This window comes from Sylvia atricapilla, chromosome 8 (assembly GCF_009819655.1).
Source record: "Sylvia atricapilla isolate bSylAtr1 chromosome 8, bSylAtr1.pri, whole genome shotgun sequence".
NCBI lineage: Eukaryota > Metazoa > Chordata > Aves > Passeriformes > Sylviidae > Sylvia > Sylvia atricapilla.
The window spans coordinates 20,776,886-20,797,079 of record NC_089147.1 but is presented as its reverse complement, the minus strand read 5'-3'; the positions used below and the strand labels follow the sequence as shown (position 1 = coordinate 20,797,079).

The window sequence follows — 20,194 nt, the reverse complement described above, 5'->3', positions numbered from 1 at the left end:
TCTAAAATTAGTTCTGCCAGATGTTTTGTTTAAGTCACAAAAACTCCACACTCACCATTCAGAAAATCCTGTCACACTTTATCAAGAAACTGGCAAAGCCACTAGAGAAACTGCTTTATACTGGCCTACAGTAACATCTTCTTGTCATAATTTATTTTGTAATTGGGAACAATGCATCACCACATTCTAAGAGTTTGTCCACTTCTACTGTTTGTTCTCCATATTTAATCAACACCACAGGACTGACAGACCATTTATGCTCAGATGATTGGTATCACAGTGTCCCTGTTATTCCCTAGAGAAGAGTATAGCAAAAAATGCTTCTCTTTTAGGAGACAAAAAGACACTAATAATGTGGTTCTTGCTGTGTAGGAGGATTTCTGAATATAAAAGATTAATAAAACCCTTTCTGAAGCTTTAGCAGTTTTCAATATTTTTTCTTCCTTTGGGGTGCCTGTGACTCCCCATCCCATTCACGGCCTCTGGCATTGCTTCCATCTCATTTTCTGCCATCTCTTACTTTATCTCCTGTTTCAATTCTGTCTACCCTTGCTGGGCTCACACTCACACCTCCACCACTGCCTTCTCTCTTTCTGTCCTCTATTCCTGTTCATCATTTCCTCATTGTCTTTTGCAGTCTCATCACCTCACTTGCTGCTTACCCTACAGTCTCATCTGTCCCTACCTTGCCCTATTTCTCCTAGCATTCCCTTACCTTATTCCCTTCAGTGCCTCTTCCCTCAACACTGCACCATCTCATTTTACTGCTTTGTGTGCTATTTTCCTATCCCATTGTCACCTTTCTCTATGATCCCATAGCTTTGTCCTGCTCTTTGGCAGAGTTTTACTCTTTTTCTTGCATAGGAAATTAAGACACAGGTGTAACTGAACCAGTATATCAAAGAGGTGAGAGGTTAAGAAACAGAGGCTTTGCTAGCTGTACTGTTCTGCAAGCCAACATCCTTACAGCAAAACACATGCAATTCCCAGAGTGCACACACAGATATGCAACACACAGACTGCACACTGAAAACCCTTAGAAGTGGACTTAGCAATAAAAGCAGTGACAACGCATCTCCTGAGTGGATCCTAGGAAACCTATGGAAAGAGTGCCTCAACCCAGGGCAATGCACTCTGTACAATCAGGTTTTGCAGCAGTGGATCAATATAAATCAGCTTGTAAAACATCAGTATGTGACACAGCAACTTACGATCACTGGCAAAACTACCAAATCCATCTAAACCCAAACATGGTTTTGCCTTCCTTTTCCCTCTTCCCTTTCAAACGGAAACTCACCTTCTTCAGCTTAGACTGATCATCCTTGTAAGTAATCATCAGGACTACAGCCAGATCCCCTTTCTCTCTTCGTGTGCCTTCACACAACAGAGGATGTTCTGCTTCACTGACAGTTGTTTTCATGCCTGCAGCCCATAAAAGAGAGGATGAAGAGACAAGTGAGCCCATGGGACTACACAATATCCTGAGCACTGTCTATACCTCAGACTGTTTTATTCACCTCACTGTCACAGGCAAAGTCAGACTTTTCCCCCTATTTTTCTGTTAACTTCAGAAATAGGCCATGAGTAAACAGAAGCTGCAGTCTGTCTCTAGAATACTAGATTTGCCCCAACTGTCAGAAGAACCATATATTAAAAGGCCACAGGAAGAGTCCAGGCAAGCCTACAAACCTTTCTTGAAACAAACCTTTTGCTTTCTGTAGACGCTACAAGCCAGCATTCCAACACCATAAAAAAAACCATCTCTCTTTCAGAGATGAGGCAACAGAGAACAGGCCTTGTCTAATCCATTTTATTCCTTTTTGCATACTGCTCTGCAGTATGGTCATACAGAATGATCAACATAACATGTATATAATCACTGCTTTGTTGTTGAAGCAAATGAGGCAAGAATTCAGTATTCCACTAACATCCTGAATCATATGATAATCCTTGAGAGTACTTCTGCTAGTCTTTCCCTACCATTGTCTAACGTGTTCAGAAATTATTGCCTTTTGTTCTCTGAAACTGTCCATTTCCATTTAAGTCCAGGCAATACATATTTCATGACAAAATAGCAAGCAGAAAGATAAAATTCATGTTACTACCTAAACACTAAGTTCTTGTCCCGTATTCTCCTTCTGTGTTTTCACAGCTTTGCAAGGATACCTCAACCCAGGCATGTAGAATCCTGCATCTGGTTCTGTCAAACTCTGCAAACACTTCTGTTTCTGCACCAAACTGGAATGAACTACTAACTCTCATCATTCAAAATGCGAAAGTATGCAGAACATGGATGAAGGAGACTTTTCTTGTAAAAGATTCTTACCAAGAGCAGCAACAGCTGCCTCAAAACCAAGTTCTTCATCTCCGGGCATTTCATTATTCCAATTACGGCTTGGGGGTCTAGAGCCTGTAGGAGAAACCACTGAAAGAAGACAATAGAATTAATGTTCATCTTTCAAAGCTAAGGCTTCAAAGCAAAAGACATTTCTGAGATCTTTCTGAATTTACAGAGCTTCCTGTGGTCCTATTCCCAGCCTCACACCAGTTTCAAGACCACAGCACCCTATGGGCTATTTTTTTTCCATTTCTTTCTAGCCTCAGAAGGCTCCAAAACCAGCTATATTGCCAAGTCAGTCTTCTACTCCCAGGCTGCTGTGGTTTTTTAAAATTCCAGATTTACAACAGCTTCCTCTGAACATAACCAGCATAAAAGCAGCAAAATCAGCCGTTTATAACTATTTTACAAACATACATAGAGTGCTGAAATGTGTTAAGTGTGCAGTTGTTTTCAAATGTAGGCAGAAGGAGAAACAGTTCCACTGGGGAACAAATTATCTTTAAAGCAACATAGAGGCAACTGCAAGCAACAGCACATGAAGAGTAAAACTTTGGTCATTCTTATACAGCAGACAGTTCCTCTTTGAGGATCCTGCAAGACCCGGCATCTCAGAATATGCCCTGCACACACTCAGGCCAATGCAGTCAGTACCTGGTGTGCACAGGACATCAAATATAAAGCTTGCCAACATCAGAGGCAGGACAGGACGGTAATCGCACAATGTCCCTTCTCGCAGCTCCTCAGCTCTTCCTCGAATAGTGTTCATCTCGTTGGTGCCCAAGGGAATCTTCTTCAAGAGGGCTGCAATCTCAGATTCCTGATAAGCCAGCTTCACCTGGGAGTATCCACAAGGAAACAGAAGAAAAGCTGTCAACAACACAGTCCTCTGCGGGGAGCAGACCAGTTTCCTCATACATTAAGTACAGCAACAGTTTTTACTAGTTTATTAAACAACAGCAATGCTTACCAGCCTAGTCACCTTTACCATTCTCTCCACAATGAAAATAGGTTTTCAAATCTAATTACAGTCTTGCTTCATATTTATACACAAAATTTTTTACTCAAATGATCACTCTTCAGCTGCATACAGAAAAAAATATATTCTCATAAGAACATCAGCAGAAGTATCTGACTGGATAGGCCAGCGGAAAAGGTGGGTACTTGTAATTGCAGGAAGAAAGGATGCTTTGTTAAGTGATACATTCATTTGAGACACCAGAGAGTGATTAGCAGAAGAATGGGCACAGCGTGGCAGCACACATGCCACAGGATGAACAGGACTGCTCTGTGCCTGTATTCTCTCCATTCTCAACACCTGAAAGTAATAGTTTTCTTTTAGGTAGCAAGTGACTGACAATCTCACAGTCTTCTAATCAGAGCATAAGAAGTAGAGGTAATTAGTGCAATAACTGTAGCTGGTGGATAACTAGCAACAATACACACTCTAAGGGACTGAACAACCCTGCAGTGAAAAGCAAGGTAGCTGCAATTCACAGAGACATGGTCTTCACTGGACACTTCTTTTTCAAAACAGGAATCCTCACAGTAATCAAGGAGTGTCCAAAATAATATGCTTGCACAATGCATATACTTGCTTGCCTGTGAATGAGGTATCAACAAAAGGAACAATTTTCAAACATGTAACAATCACACCAACTCACTCTAAGGAATAACTTTCAAACCATTTCACTGATGCAAATACGGACAAATACACATATTTGCAAATTACTTTATTTTCCCCAGATTAGCAAAGCAAAATGAAAATATATTTAAGATAAGAAGTACAAAATAATACATTCATAAAAGATTTTGTAGTCATTTAAATATTTTCAGACCTACAGCTTCATGTGAAAGACCTGTTGGCACATGAGGTCTATCATGCTTCCTATCAGTGAAGCAACAGCTGATGTGATATTGCTAATAATTTTTTTAGCAGATCAACATGTGCTGATGGGATTTGCACTCAATCAATTTAGTTCCACTGGAATCCATTTTAAGATAACATATAAAAGCACAACCAAACTTCAGGTGCTGAAGTTTAAACCATGTAAATAAATACATTCCAACAGAAAAATGTTTATGGATACTGTCTTTTTGAGATATTTCATTACCTCCAGAGCCTTGGTAGAGGCAGGTGGTCTCTGCAGCTCCAGAGCAAACATTCCTATTCGGAAGGCCAGGTTGTGGTACTCCAGCCGCTCACTCAAGACAGTCATCAAGAAAGCAGCTTTAGACAAGGTGTTGGTTGCCATCCATGTCTGCTTGCTGGTTGACACCTTGTTCTTTTTGCCCTGTTTGAAGAGGAATTTGTCACAGGACAACTTTCCTAAACATCCCAAATTACTCTATGCTTGTCCTCTCATCCTTTGCAATAATTATAGACAGGAGAAAGAATGAAATACAGTTAGATTTTATTCCTTTTGCTGAGGAATCTCAAATGTTCAGTGGTTACCACTGAACATCACTGTTTCCCCTATGTCACCCCAGCACAACACAGTGGAAGAGCTGGCCTGTGGACAAGACACATGTCCCCTATTGGACTGATGCTGTGCAGGCAGATGTCACACCCCAGTCCCTTCCAAGGGAACCCTTCTGTACAAAAAACACTGCTTAGTGTCACTACAGCTGAGTTTCCAGAAGTTTATGCTTATTTCCTGTCCAACCCTCTTATCCTGAAACAGCAAAACTAACATTTCCAGTGATGTACACTATGGAATAGGAGACAGGTTTTGGAGAGAATCACAAGAAACAGGGTCACTAAAATCAAGACTGTTGATGGTTGCTGCCATCTCTCTACCTTAGTTGGTGGCTGCTCCACTTTGAGATCTGGAGGGTTGGCCAGTAGGTCCCTGGCAAGCTCTACAGTCAAGCGGCAAGCCTCGTTACTGTATCCATGTGCATACAGCGCCTCTGCACAGGCAAACAGGATCTGCAACAAGGAACAAATGGTCATGTTCAAAACACACCACCCCAGCCTGGAGTTGGCCTGCTCAAACCATTTGTCACAAAGACTGCAGGCACAATTCACAACTAACTTCAGCACAGATATTCTCAGAGTCCTCCTTGCCTAATCCTTCACCACCACTCCTTGAAGCACTCCACTAAAAAGCCTTTTCTTACATGATTAAGTCCCATCCTCTCACCAAGTGCTATGAGATCAGAGAATAGCTCAAAAAAAACCAAACCTCAAACTACCATTATTTCCATGCACTGCTATTTGGCTGCCTGGTTATATAGATGCAATCTCTAAACACAATTTGTGATTATTACAGGAATGACACACAGTTTATTTAGACCGCCTCACCCTTCCAAAGAACTTCTGCTTAAGTGGTTAGATTTAAATTTTTCTTGCTGAGCATGTCTCAGTCCCATTTTTAATTTCAGATTATTTTTACAGTTTCCAAGGGTGAGACTAGGTGAAGAGCACACACTGTTTTGTCTACATTTGCAAATCCTGGAGTGTGAGACTGGACTAACTACAACTGGGACACACTTGCAGTTAGCACAGAAATAGGGAGTCAAGCTTGTGAGAAACAGAAGTATGCTGCCACTGCATTAGGCTTGTAGATACCTTGTGATACAAGTTGGTTATCACAACATTATAATTAAGCACTTGATTTAACAACATCCTAGGTTAAGTGTGACAACTACGAGGGTGGTGAGATCATGATTTACACAACACATAAAACTGCAAAACAGCATTTTGAATGAGATTCAGCTCACCTCCATCCGGTTCTCCTGTTCCAGAGGCTTTATACCAGCAAATATATCCTGCTCCTCTTCAATTCCCCCTTCAGCTTTGTCATCATCTTCCTTGGCTACCTCTTGTGGATTCAGATAGTACACCTGGTAATCATCTTCCTCTTCTCCATCATCCCCTCCCCCTGCTGCACCATTCTCTCCCACTTCTTCTGGCTTCAGACTCACGCCACCAGAGTTCTCATCTGCAGAAGGCAGGTCATCGTCGCCACTACCCATGTCCCCCACAGGATCCTTGGGGGATTTCTTGGCCATGGAACTGCTCCTGACAGTGGGCTCAGGTCCCTCAGAGAAGTACACTCCACCATCCTCCTCAAAGGCATCTCTGTAGCTCCTGCTCAGTGGACTTTCTGTAAAACTAAAGGTGTTGCTGGCTTCTGCCCCCAGCGCCAAGCTGCTGTCATCCAGGCTCATCTCTGCCAAGTCTGGCTCCAGAGAGCTGTCCTCACTGCTCATACGACGTTTCCCACTATGTTTACTGGTCAAGCCTTTGCTCACTGGCAGCTTTGCTTTGCTCACTGCAGTCTTATAGACAGCTTTATCCCCTTCTGCCGAGAGCCGTCTCAGAACTCTCTGTGGCGTTTCAGAGACAACTTTCCGCTTCCCAGTCAGTTCTTTGGGACGAACTGCTGGCTCCTGGGGAGAGGGCCGCAGCCTGTCCCCGGGCTGCAGACACTGCCCCCCGGGCTCCTGGCCGTGGCTCCTACCAGCCTCACAGGCACTTTCTGCACACTGCAACCGGCAGCTCCTCTGCTGGATGGCCTTCACCCAACAGAAGGAGTTCTTCTTGTCAGTGCTGCTATATGTAATCCCAGGAATGGGATAGGCTTCCTCCCAGTTGAAGTAACAGGCTTCTACAGCTGGCTTGAAACCTTGGAAGAGCTTCTCCAGTGATTTCTTGTGCTGACCCCTCTTAACATTATCTATGACTTTCAGCTGCCACTGTCTGAGCTGTGAGCAAAGATCCCTGCGCCTGGGAGAAGAAAGAGGACAGGTTAGGAAGCAGACACAAAAAGCACCTGCAACAAACTGCTACTTAACCCACAGAACACCTCCTTCCTTTGGTGAGATTATCATATGCTGAATTTAGTAAATGCTAAATATAGACAGCATTAGTAAGAAGACAGGCTGAAAAAAGAAAACAGGTATATTAACAACTGGGTTCTAGACAGGTTCATGATCCAGAAACGAAACATGAATACCACAAACAAGAAAGCACAATACAAACTGGGAGGTTTAAAATAAAACACTGCCTGCCCTGTTTGCTTATCTGCCCTAAATAAGGTGGTAGTGATTTGAGTCTCAGCAGTCTCAGACAAGTGAATACCATGGGGAACTGCCCTTTGAAAGACTCATAAAACAGTTTGCAGCAGCTGTGAAACAGCCCTGTGAATAACTCCAGTTAAGACATTTACAAGTACAACCTAAATAGTCTACCCAGGGAAGGACAATGACAGATAGGACCACCTAATTTCCCTTACCAGCATTTAACTCTTTACCCTCATGTGTCTATATAGAGGTCAACAATTTAATTTAAGCTTTAGCAGGCTGTTCTCAGGAGAACAAACTGTTGCACACCATAGGGACAGCAATAATTGATGTTCAAATAACTCTGAAGCAGCAGCAAGTTGGCAAGACTACACAGACTCATGTTACACAGTTAGTTCCATGCCCCCGTATTATTATGGGAAGAACAAAACGGTTCTGCATTTTTCAGCTCCAAATCTCACATAGGGCCTATGCACTTGAGCAAAATAGTCTAAATGGTGACCTAATCTAGGAGAAAAAGACATTTCTAGAAATTTCACCAAGTGTTTTAATCAACTGCTATTCTGTTTCTGCCATACATTTCTGATGTATAATCCCAACACTTCAATCCTATCAGATTTCCTATCAAAAATAAAAGAACAAGAAAACAAAATAAAAAGTGACCCAATTTAGGTGCAAAGGGTATTAGGACAAAAGGGACTAAACAAAGTGGGCTACTTGTATTTGTCCACTCAAGAAATTAATTAACCAGGAAACATACTCTTAGGGCTTAACCAAGGAGAAGATTTTCAGAAGGAAAAAGGAGCAGGAGCTACTTAGGAAGGGTAACATAAGGATAAGAATCTGTGAAGTCTCCTTATGATTCACTGTAAGAACTGGGAAGCACAACTACAAGAGGGTCCTTGGAGACTATTCAAACACCAAGAGAATAGGTAATCAAGCAGGAACATTTTAATTATTCATTAGCTCAAGTAGGAGATCTGAGCAAATCTGAACTGCATCAAATAACTCAAATGCGAATATATGTAGCACAACTTCATACGTTATTAATGGCCAAAATACTTTATGCTTTTTCTGTGTGATTTGATTGATGTTCGTGTTTATTTTAAGCCTCATTCCCAGTTTTCTAGTTTTTGTCTTCAACTCCTATATTTAGCTACTTCATATTGTAAACTGTACAAGATAGAAACTGTATCCATTTTAGAGTCCCTGATGAGCCTTTCATAGGGCATTTTATAAATGTTACACAATTCAGAGAAAGCAAATCCTGTTAACTTGTAATTGTTCTGAAATTACCCATTTTCATTCGTTCTGAGAAACTTCTGAGCATCTATAGCACATTAAACTAATCCAATACATTTTACACAGTACATCTTTGTAGACAAGATGTACAAAACAAACTATTACGATGTCAACCACAGTACCTCAACAGGAGCTCACAGTACCTCCTCTGCTATTCAACTGCTGCTAAATAAAGATGGTGCTAAATAAAGATGGCAGTGATTTACCAAAGCACAATATGGTTTAGAAATCTGCAGAAGCCACACAATTTTTTCTCAGACAACTGAAAACACTGACTGAAGATCATACACTGGTGACACTGTTTACGAATACACTGCAGAGAACAAATTCCCAAAGAGCACAAAAAGTAAGAACTGATTCATCTTGAAATATGCAACAGTGAATAACTGGGCTAAACAGAATTCCATTAAACTGCTGAATGGTTAAATATAGAAACCTTTAAAATTAATTAGTAGATGGTGCTATCATTCAAAGAAATGTTCTCCACCAGGACACTAAAATGCAGAATTACACCCATATGTAAAAAAGGACTCTCAGAAAACAAATTAGCCACGCTACTCTATGTTGCTAAAAGTAGGTAGCAATAGCAATTAAAATAATTATTATAGTGCTTTGAATGTTACACAGCACATATTCCAGAAGGACTAATGGTTGAACAGGTATTGAGGTAATGATACAAACACCAGAAATCTACAGGATAGAACTCTTTAGTGGGGTTGAGTATCACACAAATTAAGAGACAGGAACTGATTCTGTAGCTCACCTCTGTGGACTAATAGTTGGGTCGAGGACAGCCAGCCTCCAAAGAACCACCATCTCATCACACATGCTTGCACAAGCATGAGCAGCTACTTCTGACTGGCCATTGCTGCGCCCTGTGTGCCCACTGGCGCTGCTGTGTGACGCGGATGTTCGCACACTGTACCACCAGCCAGTTATCTGCAGAAGAGAAAGTTCACTGGGGCTGTGCTGTGGCCAACATCTCATCCCCTGCTTTCACTTTATTCACAATCCCAAGGAAATGGGGTCTGTAGTTAATGCCAGATATTCATTTGACTCCAAAATAACCATGACCATTAAAGCAGTATTGGTTTGTGAGAATTATGGGCCTCAAAATTTCTCTGGTTAGAAGGCACGTGTCCAAAGAACAAAACACTCACAGGATGTGCACCTCCTAGAGGCCTTCACACTTGGAGAGAAAAAGTGAACAAATATGATAAATGAAGCATTTCCCTTCCCTTGCTTAAAGTCAAGGTAAGGGATGGAGCAATAAGGAAACTTACACCACAATTTATATTACAGACTGAGGTCAAAGTCCTAAACTGTCAATGGAAAACTTTTTTTAAAAATGATTAAAATAAAATAAATTGCTTCAATCCACCAAAAGATATCTTCTGCAAAGGTAACAAAAGAATCTGAGATTCTATCACAGACCATATATATTTAGTTTTTTATCAAAATGACAGCTCATATATGACATGCTTGGTTTAAAAAAAACAGAAACAGAACAACAGTAAAATAAATCACCTTGATTGGGAAGAAATCAAATATGCTGAACAAAAGAAATCAGATTCTATATATTCATGTTAGAAGAACTGAGGAATACAGTGTTACCAGGACATCACTAAACCAAAACAAGCAAAAACTGTAATATACTTTTAGCATGGAGAAGCACAAGCCTACAACAAACACAGGCTATTAAAATAACTGTATTCAGCCATGGGTTGTACAGACACAGAGCACCAGTTACTGGCTCTGCCTGGTTCCCTGAAACGTGCCCCCACTGCAAGCACCTGCTCATAGTTGAGACACTGGTCAGTCAGAATCTCCAGCAAAGGAGCTGCATTGCTATCCCGTCTCTTGAACATTTCCCGCACAATAGAAAGCAAGTTCCAGATCCCTTCAGGTTCTCTTCCTCGCAGGGGACGCAGCAGACAAGCCCACTCAGCAGCAGCTGGGGGCTCAGTGGAAGACAGATACATTGAATTCACATCACTGTACATAAAGAAGAATAAGGAGAAAAATTTAAATCAAGCACAGTCATACAAAATCCTGAGTATAATCTACATCTAGAAATATATGTGCCCTTCAGTGGCACAGACACAAGTAACCTAAAAGACAGAATGCATAATGAGCTCAAGAATACCAAACAAGCAAAATACTTTACTAATACAGTCTGCTCTACTGAAATAACACTGAAGAAGACACACAAAAATGCAGTCCAGAAGAGTGGGGATGAAACTGACCATCCCTTCAGTCCAAGGCATACAGGCTATATGGTGACTGAATTTACAGATCACATGAATGTAATATTTTTCCTTTAATGGAAAACAGCTTACCTGAAAACAACAGGAGTGGGTCCACAGAATTTATGAAGGGTTTTCTTTATGTTGTCACTCAGAGTAGATTCATCTAAGTACCAGGTGCTTTGATCTGATGCAGAAGGTCCAGCAGTGGGATCTTACAGAAGAAAAACACATTTACAGACTGCAAGCTTTGAAGATATTTTACTTTAGGCACCCAACCACAGAGTACACAGGCAGTGCTACCCAGGTTACTTCACCCATTGCTGAATACTCTATTCAGAATTGTCTTAAAATGTCACCATAACATTACCTTCAACATCAACAACATTAAATTAACAGCTTCTTCTTGACCAGTAGGGTTATGCATCACTAAAACAGGAATGCTCTAACATCTCTGGTAACCAACACTTAGGTAAGCTACCCCAAGTCACAGCTAACCCAGTCTAGTGTTGCAAACGGTCCAGTTTTAAGAAGGAACTTGGGAGAGGTTCCCTCCAATCAACATTTCCAGGAGTCTATATTTAGTACCAAAATAAAAGAAAAACACTTTGTTAGAAAGTGCATTGCCTGATGCTCCCTTGTTCTGCAAGCACTCTGAGGTACCCGTTGTTGTGCCATATATATGTGTAAGTGCCAATACTGAACCCTCTTCCTTGATTTCTATCTGCAGTCCAAGCTACAGGTTAACAAATCAGTTTAGAAACCTGAACCAATGGAATCATCCTCTTCCTGTTTGTGATACAGATTGCTGAAATAAGATCTATTAAAATCACCTGGGGCTCCACACACTGTGTTGATGGCAGTAGACTGAGAAGATAACAACTCGTCCAGCAAGCGCTGAGCTGTTGGAAGAATCTGAAAACACGAAGCAAACTTTCAATATACACAGTATTTCTTATCCTGCTACACCCAACCAAAGATCGTGACTGAAGCACTCTGGCAATTTCAGGAGTACGGAATACAGAGCTACGTTTCCACAAAGGACGACAGAGGGTGCTAAAGATCACGCAACAGCCATCAGCTGTCACACCTCTCTCACAGCCCACACAAGGCTCACTTTGTGCAGTCACACCCGAAGAAGTAAACAAAAGCATCACAGTTTATTTGGTCCTTTCTCATTTCTTGAGGAATAGAAGCCTACAGAAAGTGATAGCGCAACTAATTCTGACAGTTAGGGAAGCCACTGCTGTCAAGGTCACCACTTTCTGCACTTTGAAAGATCATTACTTCTTGTTCCTAAATAATTTCTCTAAAACCCAAGCAAATGGGACCAGGGGAGCAAACAATAAAACACATCTACACCTAATTTTTGGGGCAAACTTTAGTTTATTTACCATCCAGCTAGCAAAGGGATTCAGTAGTAAATAAATGCAATTTCAGCACTAAATTAATCATAGCCTCCAGACCATCTCAGAGCATACACAGAGAAGGTTCATGCTGATTGTGTAAAATCCTATGTAGATATTCCCTTAACACACTATTTTTCAAAGAAAAACACACAGTGGAAAGAGTTTTTCCCCCACACTAAGTCTGGGCTAAAAGAGTAGATCCATTTAGCCTTTAGTAGGCACGCATGGAACAGGCAAATTGTTAATCCATGTAATCAGGATTTAAATGACTTGCAACAGATATCCCCCTCCTCTCTCCATACAACAGCTGAGGTAAAAGACCACTCTTACTGTAAAGAAAGGCACGTTCAGTACACCTGTACTTGCAAATAATACAGATACATCTCAAACAGATGGAAGAAAAAATGTTTCAGAAGGATATTTTGCATTTCAATCACCTAAAGAAACAAATTCAGCATTAAGCTATTTTGTACCTTTTTTCCACTACTATATATTTTAAGAAAATTCACAGGTCTTAGCAGTGTCACACCTTAAGGCTGAAATACCAGGGAACTGCAATGATTCTCCTTCAGTCTTTTTTGCTAAGATATTCATGCTTAATTAGAATAGGAACACTGGCTTCATAAGGGGAAATAGCTCTCGGGCAAAGAACTAGATAATGAATTCCAGCTGCTTTTTCATGATCTTCATACATACAGAAAACACTTTCTACAGAGATTCTGAAAAACATCTAGCTGCATTCCTATAGACCATCATTCCCTTACACATGAAAGTAATTCAGCATTATAATACTGTAGAGTACCATGTCATTTACAAACTGGAAATAAGGATAAAATAGAATCACGTGTACAGCCTGCTCAAATTCTACATCATGTAGTCAAAATATGGGGTCCCAAGGAATTAGAGTATCTATCTCCACCCAAAAATGTAGAAGACCAGGAATAAGACTGTTGAAAGAATTTGATGTGTGCCTTGCCTTTTTCAAAGGAATTACACAACACAGGTTAAGAGTTTATTGGGAGATGTGTTTTAACTTTTTTGTTGCGCAGATTATCTTACAAAATTGTAATCATTAATTAATCCAAATTTTCCTAATGCACAGCTGGTACATGTGACCAAAGGAGAAATAAACCCATAAAGGAGCAGACACAGAATACCTGAAAGCAAACAACTCACATGCCATTCAGGAAACAACTACCACCACTACCAGCCTTTCAAAGCCCTCCCTTATTAAGCACCAGACTGTGCCATAAAGATCAGTCTGAGGAGAGAAAAAAAAAGCTCTGCCTCTTACGTAATGCAGCAAGAAGTACACAGTATTGGTGCTTATCTCTCAGCAACAAAAGAGCAGTATTGCTGTATCACTTTCTTATTATACAATTCCTCTATTTCCTCTCATAAGAAGATTAATATTTCTGTAGGAAATTTATAGGATGTTTTAGCAATAGAATATCTTAGTGTCCTAAGCACAGCACCATAATATGAATTTTAGGCACATGCTGCCAACTAATCTAACTCCTACCTAAGAGGAGTGTGCTAGGAATGCACTGACGAAATGTGACAGATACCCATCCAGGTCAGTTTTTCTCAATCTCCTTTAACTGAACCAGCATAAAAAAGTTGACAAGCCCTTATAATTTTAAAGCAGCCATTTCACAATCATTTGGGTATTCTTGTGCAAACATTTTAGGCAGATGATATAAACGACCTGACCCTGAACAACACAGATATTTAAGGAATAAGAGAGCAGACTTTGACTAAAAAGATGTCATGTCTATTACAGTGAATGATTCTTATGAATCACCAAGAAGCTACACTGGGGGAAGTAGAAAGGTTACCAGTTAGGTGCATTAGAAAGTGCATGTACAATACTTTACCTGAGTAGTTCTCTCCACCTATCTAACCAAACACACAAAAAAGAAACAAGCTGATTTGGGCTGACCTAAGTTTTCAACAACCATGAACTGATTTACTGTGTTTCACCTTTCACAAGCTCAGCATATCTTCATGCTGGTATGAATGGCCACCACTCCTCCTTTTAAGACACTTCTAATCTTTCACTTGGGAATAGAAAATTGTCAACACAATAGCAAAACTGAAAAGAGCAAGAACTGAATGAATGCCTTCCCAGCAGCTCAACACTGTATAAGCATAACTGGTTATTTTGCAACAAAAGACATAATATATATTGACCCAGAACAAAGATAAATTAATTTAACAAGTTGTCAGTCAGACGATGGCCCTCACTTACCTGTTGTGGAAGTTCACTGATTAGGTACTGAGCAAACTTTTGCAACTGATCTCTTTGCAGCCGAGACAAAGACTCAGAAACAGGTGCTCGTAAGCACACTGCAGATGCCTGAAGAAAGAAAAGGAGGCACAAATTACCATTAATGAAGCTGTGTCCACCAAACTGGTAAGTGTCACAAACACTTGCTATGCTGATGCATGGTGATATTATCATGATCCATTGGTCTTGATGGCCAATTTTTTTTTTCTCTGAATATGTAGAGTGTGGCAGATAAGATGCAAATAAGCTGTCTAAGCTTTATAAAAACTGGTTTTAAGAGGTTTTTTTCAAGAAACCTGATGTAATAGCTGTGCTTGAGATCTGCTGTTGCTAGCAGTTGCCCAAATACTGGCAGAGATTTCACAAACAAACCTCTGAAATAGGACATTATCCCTTAAGCTTCTGGCAAATGAACCAGCTCTGTGGAGGACTGTTTCACAGAATCACATTTATCTCATTAGAGTTTTATAATTCAGTCTCCAAATCTCTTTCCATATCTTAGATCAAATTAGCTTATAAAAAACCCTCACCACTAGCTTCTTAACCTTTTTCACTGTACGTACAAAAATGTCCCACTTAAAATTTAACGTGCACATGGTCAAGAGCAGTTTGACAATAAAGACACCTCTGACATTGTCTTGTCTACATACAGCAATATACCAGGGCTTATAACTTGCTTAGTGTCAGAAGTCAGTTTTTACAAACACAAAAATCCTTTCAATATCACTTTTCAGGTGAAGTATGGATTGTAGGCAGAAGAACTATCTTTATCTCATGGAGGGTCCAAACTTTCTGAGTGTAAATAATATAAATGACAATTTCTCCATATCCACCTTTTAAAACTCAAACTAAGAATTCAAAGGAGAACCCACTTTTTTTGCCAGCTCTCCAGTCCTAAGTACGAAAGTATAGCAATATTCTGATTATTTCACAAGAGTATAAATTTAAGCTAATTAGACTTGTCCATTCTGAAATACTAACAAGCTCCACCAGGTTATTAGAACTTATTTAAGAATCTGGAGCTGATCATGATCATGCTAGCTGTAAAATGTTCTGTGACAGCAGAAAATCTTCTGTTCCTTTCAATCATCAAAACTTAATCCTCTGTGTTTCTCAGCCTCCCAAAGCAGAGGAAATTCAACTGTATGCAAGAAGAAACCCTCAACTGGTGCATTTCATGTTGATCCTAGACATTCTCAACTGAAGTTGGTTAGAATATAAAATGCCTACTTTTTGCTCTATAGAAGGCCAGACAGAATAAAAGCAGTCAAATAAAAACATAAACATAACTGACTGCTTGAAAGCTACATGTCAAAATGACAGTTACTCAGTAAGTGCTAAAATGAACTGGTGAACATAAAGGCCAATGGAGATAAAAATTATTCTCCTTCTGCACTCTGATCAAACAATAATAAAGAGTGAGCTTTCCAATCCTGTACTTACAAAGACTTTTAATAGAAGACAAACTACTGGTGACCTTCCACTCTTTTCAGAGATGAAGAAATAATGAGCGATTTTAGCACGTAAATGAGAAACAGGAAGGGGCCAAAAAGCACTCAGTATCTAGAAATCTGCACATTACCAAAGGCCAGTCTGCAGTTTAAGGCCTCAGACAATTCAGCCTGCAGACCACAACTGCGAGCAGACAACTGCACAGTCTGTAACAAAGGGAGTGTCTCCCTGCAGAGAGCTGTGCTGCACAGAACTGCACTGAGGAGACTGGAGAAGGCGCCCAGGGCAGAGCTGTGCTGATGCCTACATTGTGGATGCGGAAGAGGCAGAGCGCCACGACGTGAGCGCACCACTTGGCCCCGGCACCGCAGGTGCAGCTGCACGACGTGATCCGGCACCGGTCGAACATCACCGCCACGTTGTACGCGCCCTTGGGGGGCACCATCTGCGGGGGCACCACCGTGGCGCTCAGATGGAAACCTGTGGAAATTCACAAGCCCCAGGTTACTCGTCGGGTATTTGGGGAAAAGGTTCAGCCAGCACAGAAAGACAGGTATATGCCCTTAAACACTGAAACAACATGTCTGGCAACATCACCCATATAAGGATGGATGTAGATCTAGAACCTCCAGTACTGTTTTCTTCCCAACCAACTATGCCTAAATATTAGCAGACAAGCATCATGTGTTATAAGAGACTCCAACATACCAGCTTTTAATACATTAATTAATTAATTTCTCTTATTTAAGAGAGAAAAGTGAAACTGAATGAAGTCATCCCTGAGAAATGTCAAGTTTTGTTCACAAGGTCAAAGCTAGACTGTAACACATTTTAGGCACAACTACTGTGCTAACTCTGGCAGCAACGCAGAACAGGCTAGGTGTCTTGTTCAGAATTATTTCCAAGTCAATCAATTTTCACAGTCAAGTAAAGAAGGCAGCACTTAACCTGTACACTTACTTTGACTTTGTGGCTTCAGAAACTACCCTTTTGTCATAAATTATGCACCTCCTTGCAAGGTTGTTAATATCCCCTTTTTTACACATCATGAACTCAGGAAAAAACCAAAACCTCTTGCTTAGACTAAATACAATGGAAAGGAGAAATTTTAGGAGTAACACTTGAATGAATCTAGCCCCATTAATCAGTGGCCATAAGCCAATTATGACAAAGGACTTTAACAAGGCTTAGCTCCATGTAAACTCATGCACAGTGCATATGAGTTGCACTCATTATGCAGCTTCCTCTGGGACACACATGACCAGGAAAAAGACAGCAAGAGTATGAATCTTCTACTGTCTTGAAGGTGCCTATCAGCAGTTAGTCATCCTATACAGCAGTATCAGCCTCAGAACCTTTTTGCTAATCTGGAATTCAGTTTTAATGAAGCACAGAAAGCACCAGTGCATCAAAGTCATAACCAAACTTCAGTCGAAGAGCCTCTACCTTAAGTGGAGAAATATGGTTTGGGACAGATGATAGCTTCTCCACCATGAGGACAAGGAAGTAGATTAGAAATCCACACTACTGTGTTTTTATTATAGTATTGTGAGATCATAACAATGATGGTGATCAGGAGTGCACATGACCTACTAAATTTATTCAATTTAAAATAATGTGCATCATTTTCTCCTCAAAATATAATCCCCATACCAATACAAATTTGTTCTTACCTTGCTTAACCTTTCTATTTGTCCTGTTCACCACAATTCAAATCCTCTCCCTGATGTGAGTGATTATTTTGATTAGTAGACATAATGCTACCCAAATTCTTCAGCTATTTTAGCAATTGGAACAGAATCAAAACAAAAGAAGGCATTCACACAAAATTACTGCACTGCTTATTACCAGTTCTAATTTATGTTCCACATTGGTTAATACAACCCAAACAGTTCAGCTAGTCCTTCTGTTATACTAAAAGCATCTCAAAGTAATACTCTGACTTTCACATAAGCAAATTAAGCATTTCACAAGTTGGAATTGCAGCAATTCTGTTTCACTGCAAAAAAAGAAATATACAAAAGGTGTTAGAGAAGACCGGATTCCAGCTACAAGCTTTTACCAAGCCCCTACCATGACATTCCTCTTTGTATATGAAGACAGACTGATATTGAAATTAGGGAAGAACACTTATAAAGAGACAAAATATAAGTAGTTTAACATGACATATTTCCAACTTCATATCAATCTGTAGCTTGACAAACATGTCTGACACTTACAATGCTAATTTAAGCAGCATTGCCCAGTTAACTCTTTCGCAACACCAATCTTGCTGTACTGAACAGCTGTTTCTGAGATGGCACAGGAAACTATATGAGGAAGGCAATCTGGATCATAATTAATGGTCTCTTTTACCAGGAAAAACTGAAGAATAACAGAAACTTTGAGGTTGGAAAAGACCCCTAGGATCATCTACCCAAAGCATTAACCTGGCACTACCACATTCACCACAAATCATGTCCCCAAGTTCCAAATCAATTCATTGCAACATGGTTTTTTTCACCACTATTCTGTTATTGTTGTAGGGGCATCAGAACTGCCCCTACAACAGTAAAAGTAAATACACATCTCTGCTTAGAATTTAGCAGCTTTTGAAAAAAAGGAGAAAACAAGAGCTGAACAAAAGGTTTTACACATAAGTAAAAAGCATGGCAATTCTGGACAGTTGTTTGTTTTAAACCAAGATAGGAGAATGTTTAGAAAGTGGAGACACTATTGAAGGAGATGACAAGTTAGAATCCAAACTCAACCTGCTGCTGCCTTCCTCAGCTGTTAAAAGGAAACTAAGACTATGATAGAAAAGTCCCTGAAATCTACAACACACCTGTTTAAGAACAGCGATAATGTCTTCTTCAGTGCAATGATGGGGGTATGTGACTGCTACCAAGAGAATGGAGGAAGAAGGTCTACAAAAGCAAGTTCCACGTATGTATACAGTAGAAAGCTGTAAAAAATTGGGGGTTTGGAATGAAGAGGTGCCAGTGTTCAGAAATCATGCAGACAAAATGACTAAGATTATTTATGGTTAAAAAATAAATCTTAGACTACAAAGGAAAATGGGACAAAAAGAGCACAAAGCACAAGTCAAGGTTTGTCCTACTGAACACAGTATCACAATGCACTGCTCAATCCCTCTCCAAATCAATTCCCTGCTCAAGGACTGCTTCATTTCCTGTGTTTCTTCTCCCATTTGTCAGTGTATGAAACTCAATACTGAACTACACTCCTTCAAGTCATTTAGATTGGAAAACTGAAAATATATTCACCCCATCTCTGCTGCCCAGATTCTGGGCTGCTATTCATGGGGAAAAAAAAAACCCCATGATTAGATACAGTTTCTCTACTAAGGACAAGGCAACCTTACTATTTAAACAAAGTTTCTTCCTTCCCTTCCACACACATAATCCTTTGTCAAGAATCACAGTCGCTTCTATGTGTACTTGAGAAGTTTTTTCCCCTGTATCACTCACCACCTCCTCTTTTTCCCTGCTCTTCTCCTCCCCCAAGCACAGGTTTTGCACTAATATTCCCAGTCTTTGTTCATGTACACTGCTTTACACCTCCTTGTCTTTTTGATGTATTACTGAAAAAAGTGCTGACCAAAGTCTTTTACCGTCTTTCAAATATTTTGCTCTTTTCCACCGTAGAAGTCCCAGGAATTACTAAATTTCAGCAAGTTGCTTTTTAAATAATTTTCTCTCTCTCTAACATTTGGCTCCCTGAAGTTTAGCAGATTCCTCAGAGGCCTCTCTCAGCATTTCAGTCATGACATTGGAAGATTATTAATGCCCTCAAAAGTCAGTTTAATCCTATTTAGCAAAATTTCCAAATCAACGTTGACATTCTGAAATTACTATCTGGTCTCACTGACAACTCACTGACACTACACGAGGTGGTTTTAACTCAATGTGACTTATGTACGAGCAATCACTTCATTTCCATTCCCAAGAATTCCTGCTATTGCTATTACAGTAGACACTGGAGTAGGTAATACCCTGTCAGAAGCTTTACCCTATATTCAGCTAATAGTTCATCAGTCTTTTGCAGTTTGCAGATCTCAAAGGCTATCTTCTTTTCTTTTTGTTCTCCCCAGACTTTTATACTACATGTCCCTTTTATTCACTTT

At 40.2% G+C, this 20,194-nt stretch overlaps 1 protein-coding gene across 2 annotated transcripts in view; it reads right to left on the bottom strand.

The window, feature by feature from the left end:
• Positions 1-20,194, bottom strand: part of ZSWIM8 (zinc finger SWIM-type containing 8) — a 56,120-nt gene that overhangs the window by 12,421 nt on the left and 23,505 nt on the right. For both annotated transcript variants that reach the window (XM_066324042.1, XM_066324043.1), the window contains exons 4-15: positions 16,376-16,548; positions 14,578-14,685; positions 11,751-11,832; positions 11,011-11,131; positions 10,465-10,666; positions 9,435-9,610; positions 6,065-7,073; positions 5,139-5,270; positions 4,453-4,632; positions 2,993-3,176; positions 2,327-2,425; positions 1,298-1,422 (exon numbers count right to left, since the gene is read on the bottom strand). In XM_066324042.1, coding sequence (XP_066180139.1) covers positions 1,298-1,422; positions 2,327-2,425; positions 2,993-3,176; positions 4,453-4,632; positions 5,139-5,270; positions 6,065-7,073; positions 9,435-9,610; positions 10,465-10,666; positions 11,011-11,131; positions 11,751-11,832; positions 14,578-14,685; positions 16,376-16,548 — 2,591 coding nt within the window. The remainder of the gene's footprint in view (positions 1-1,297; positions 1,423-2,326; positions 2,426-2,992; positions 3,177-4,452; positions 4,633-5,138; positions 5,271-6,064; positions 7,074-9,434; positions 9,611-10,464; positions 10,667-11,010; positions 11,132-11,750; positions 11,833-14,577; positions 14,686-16,375; positions 16,549-20,194) is intronic.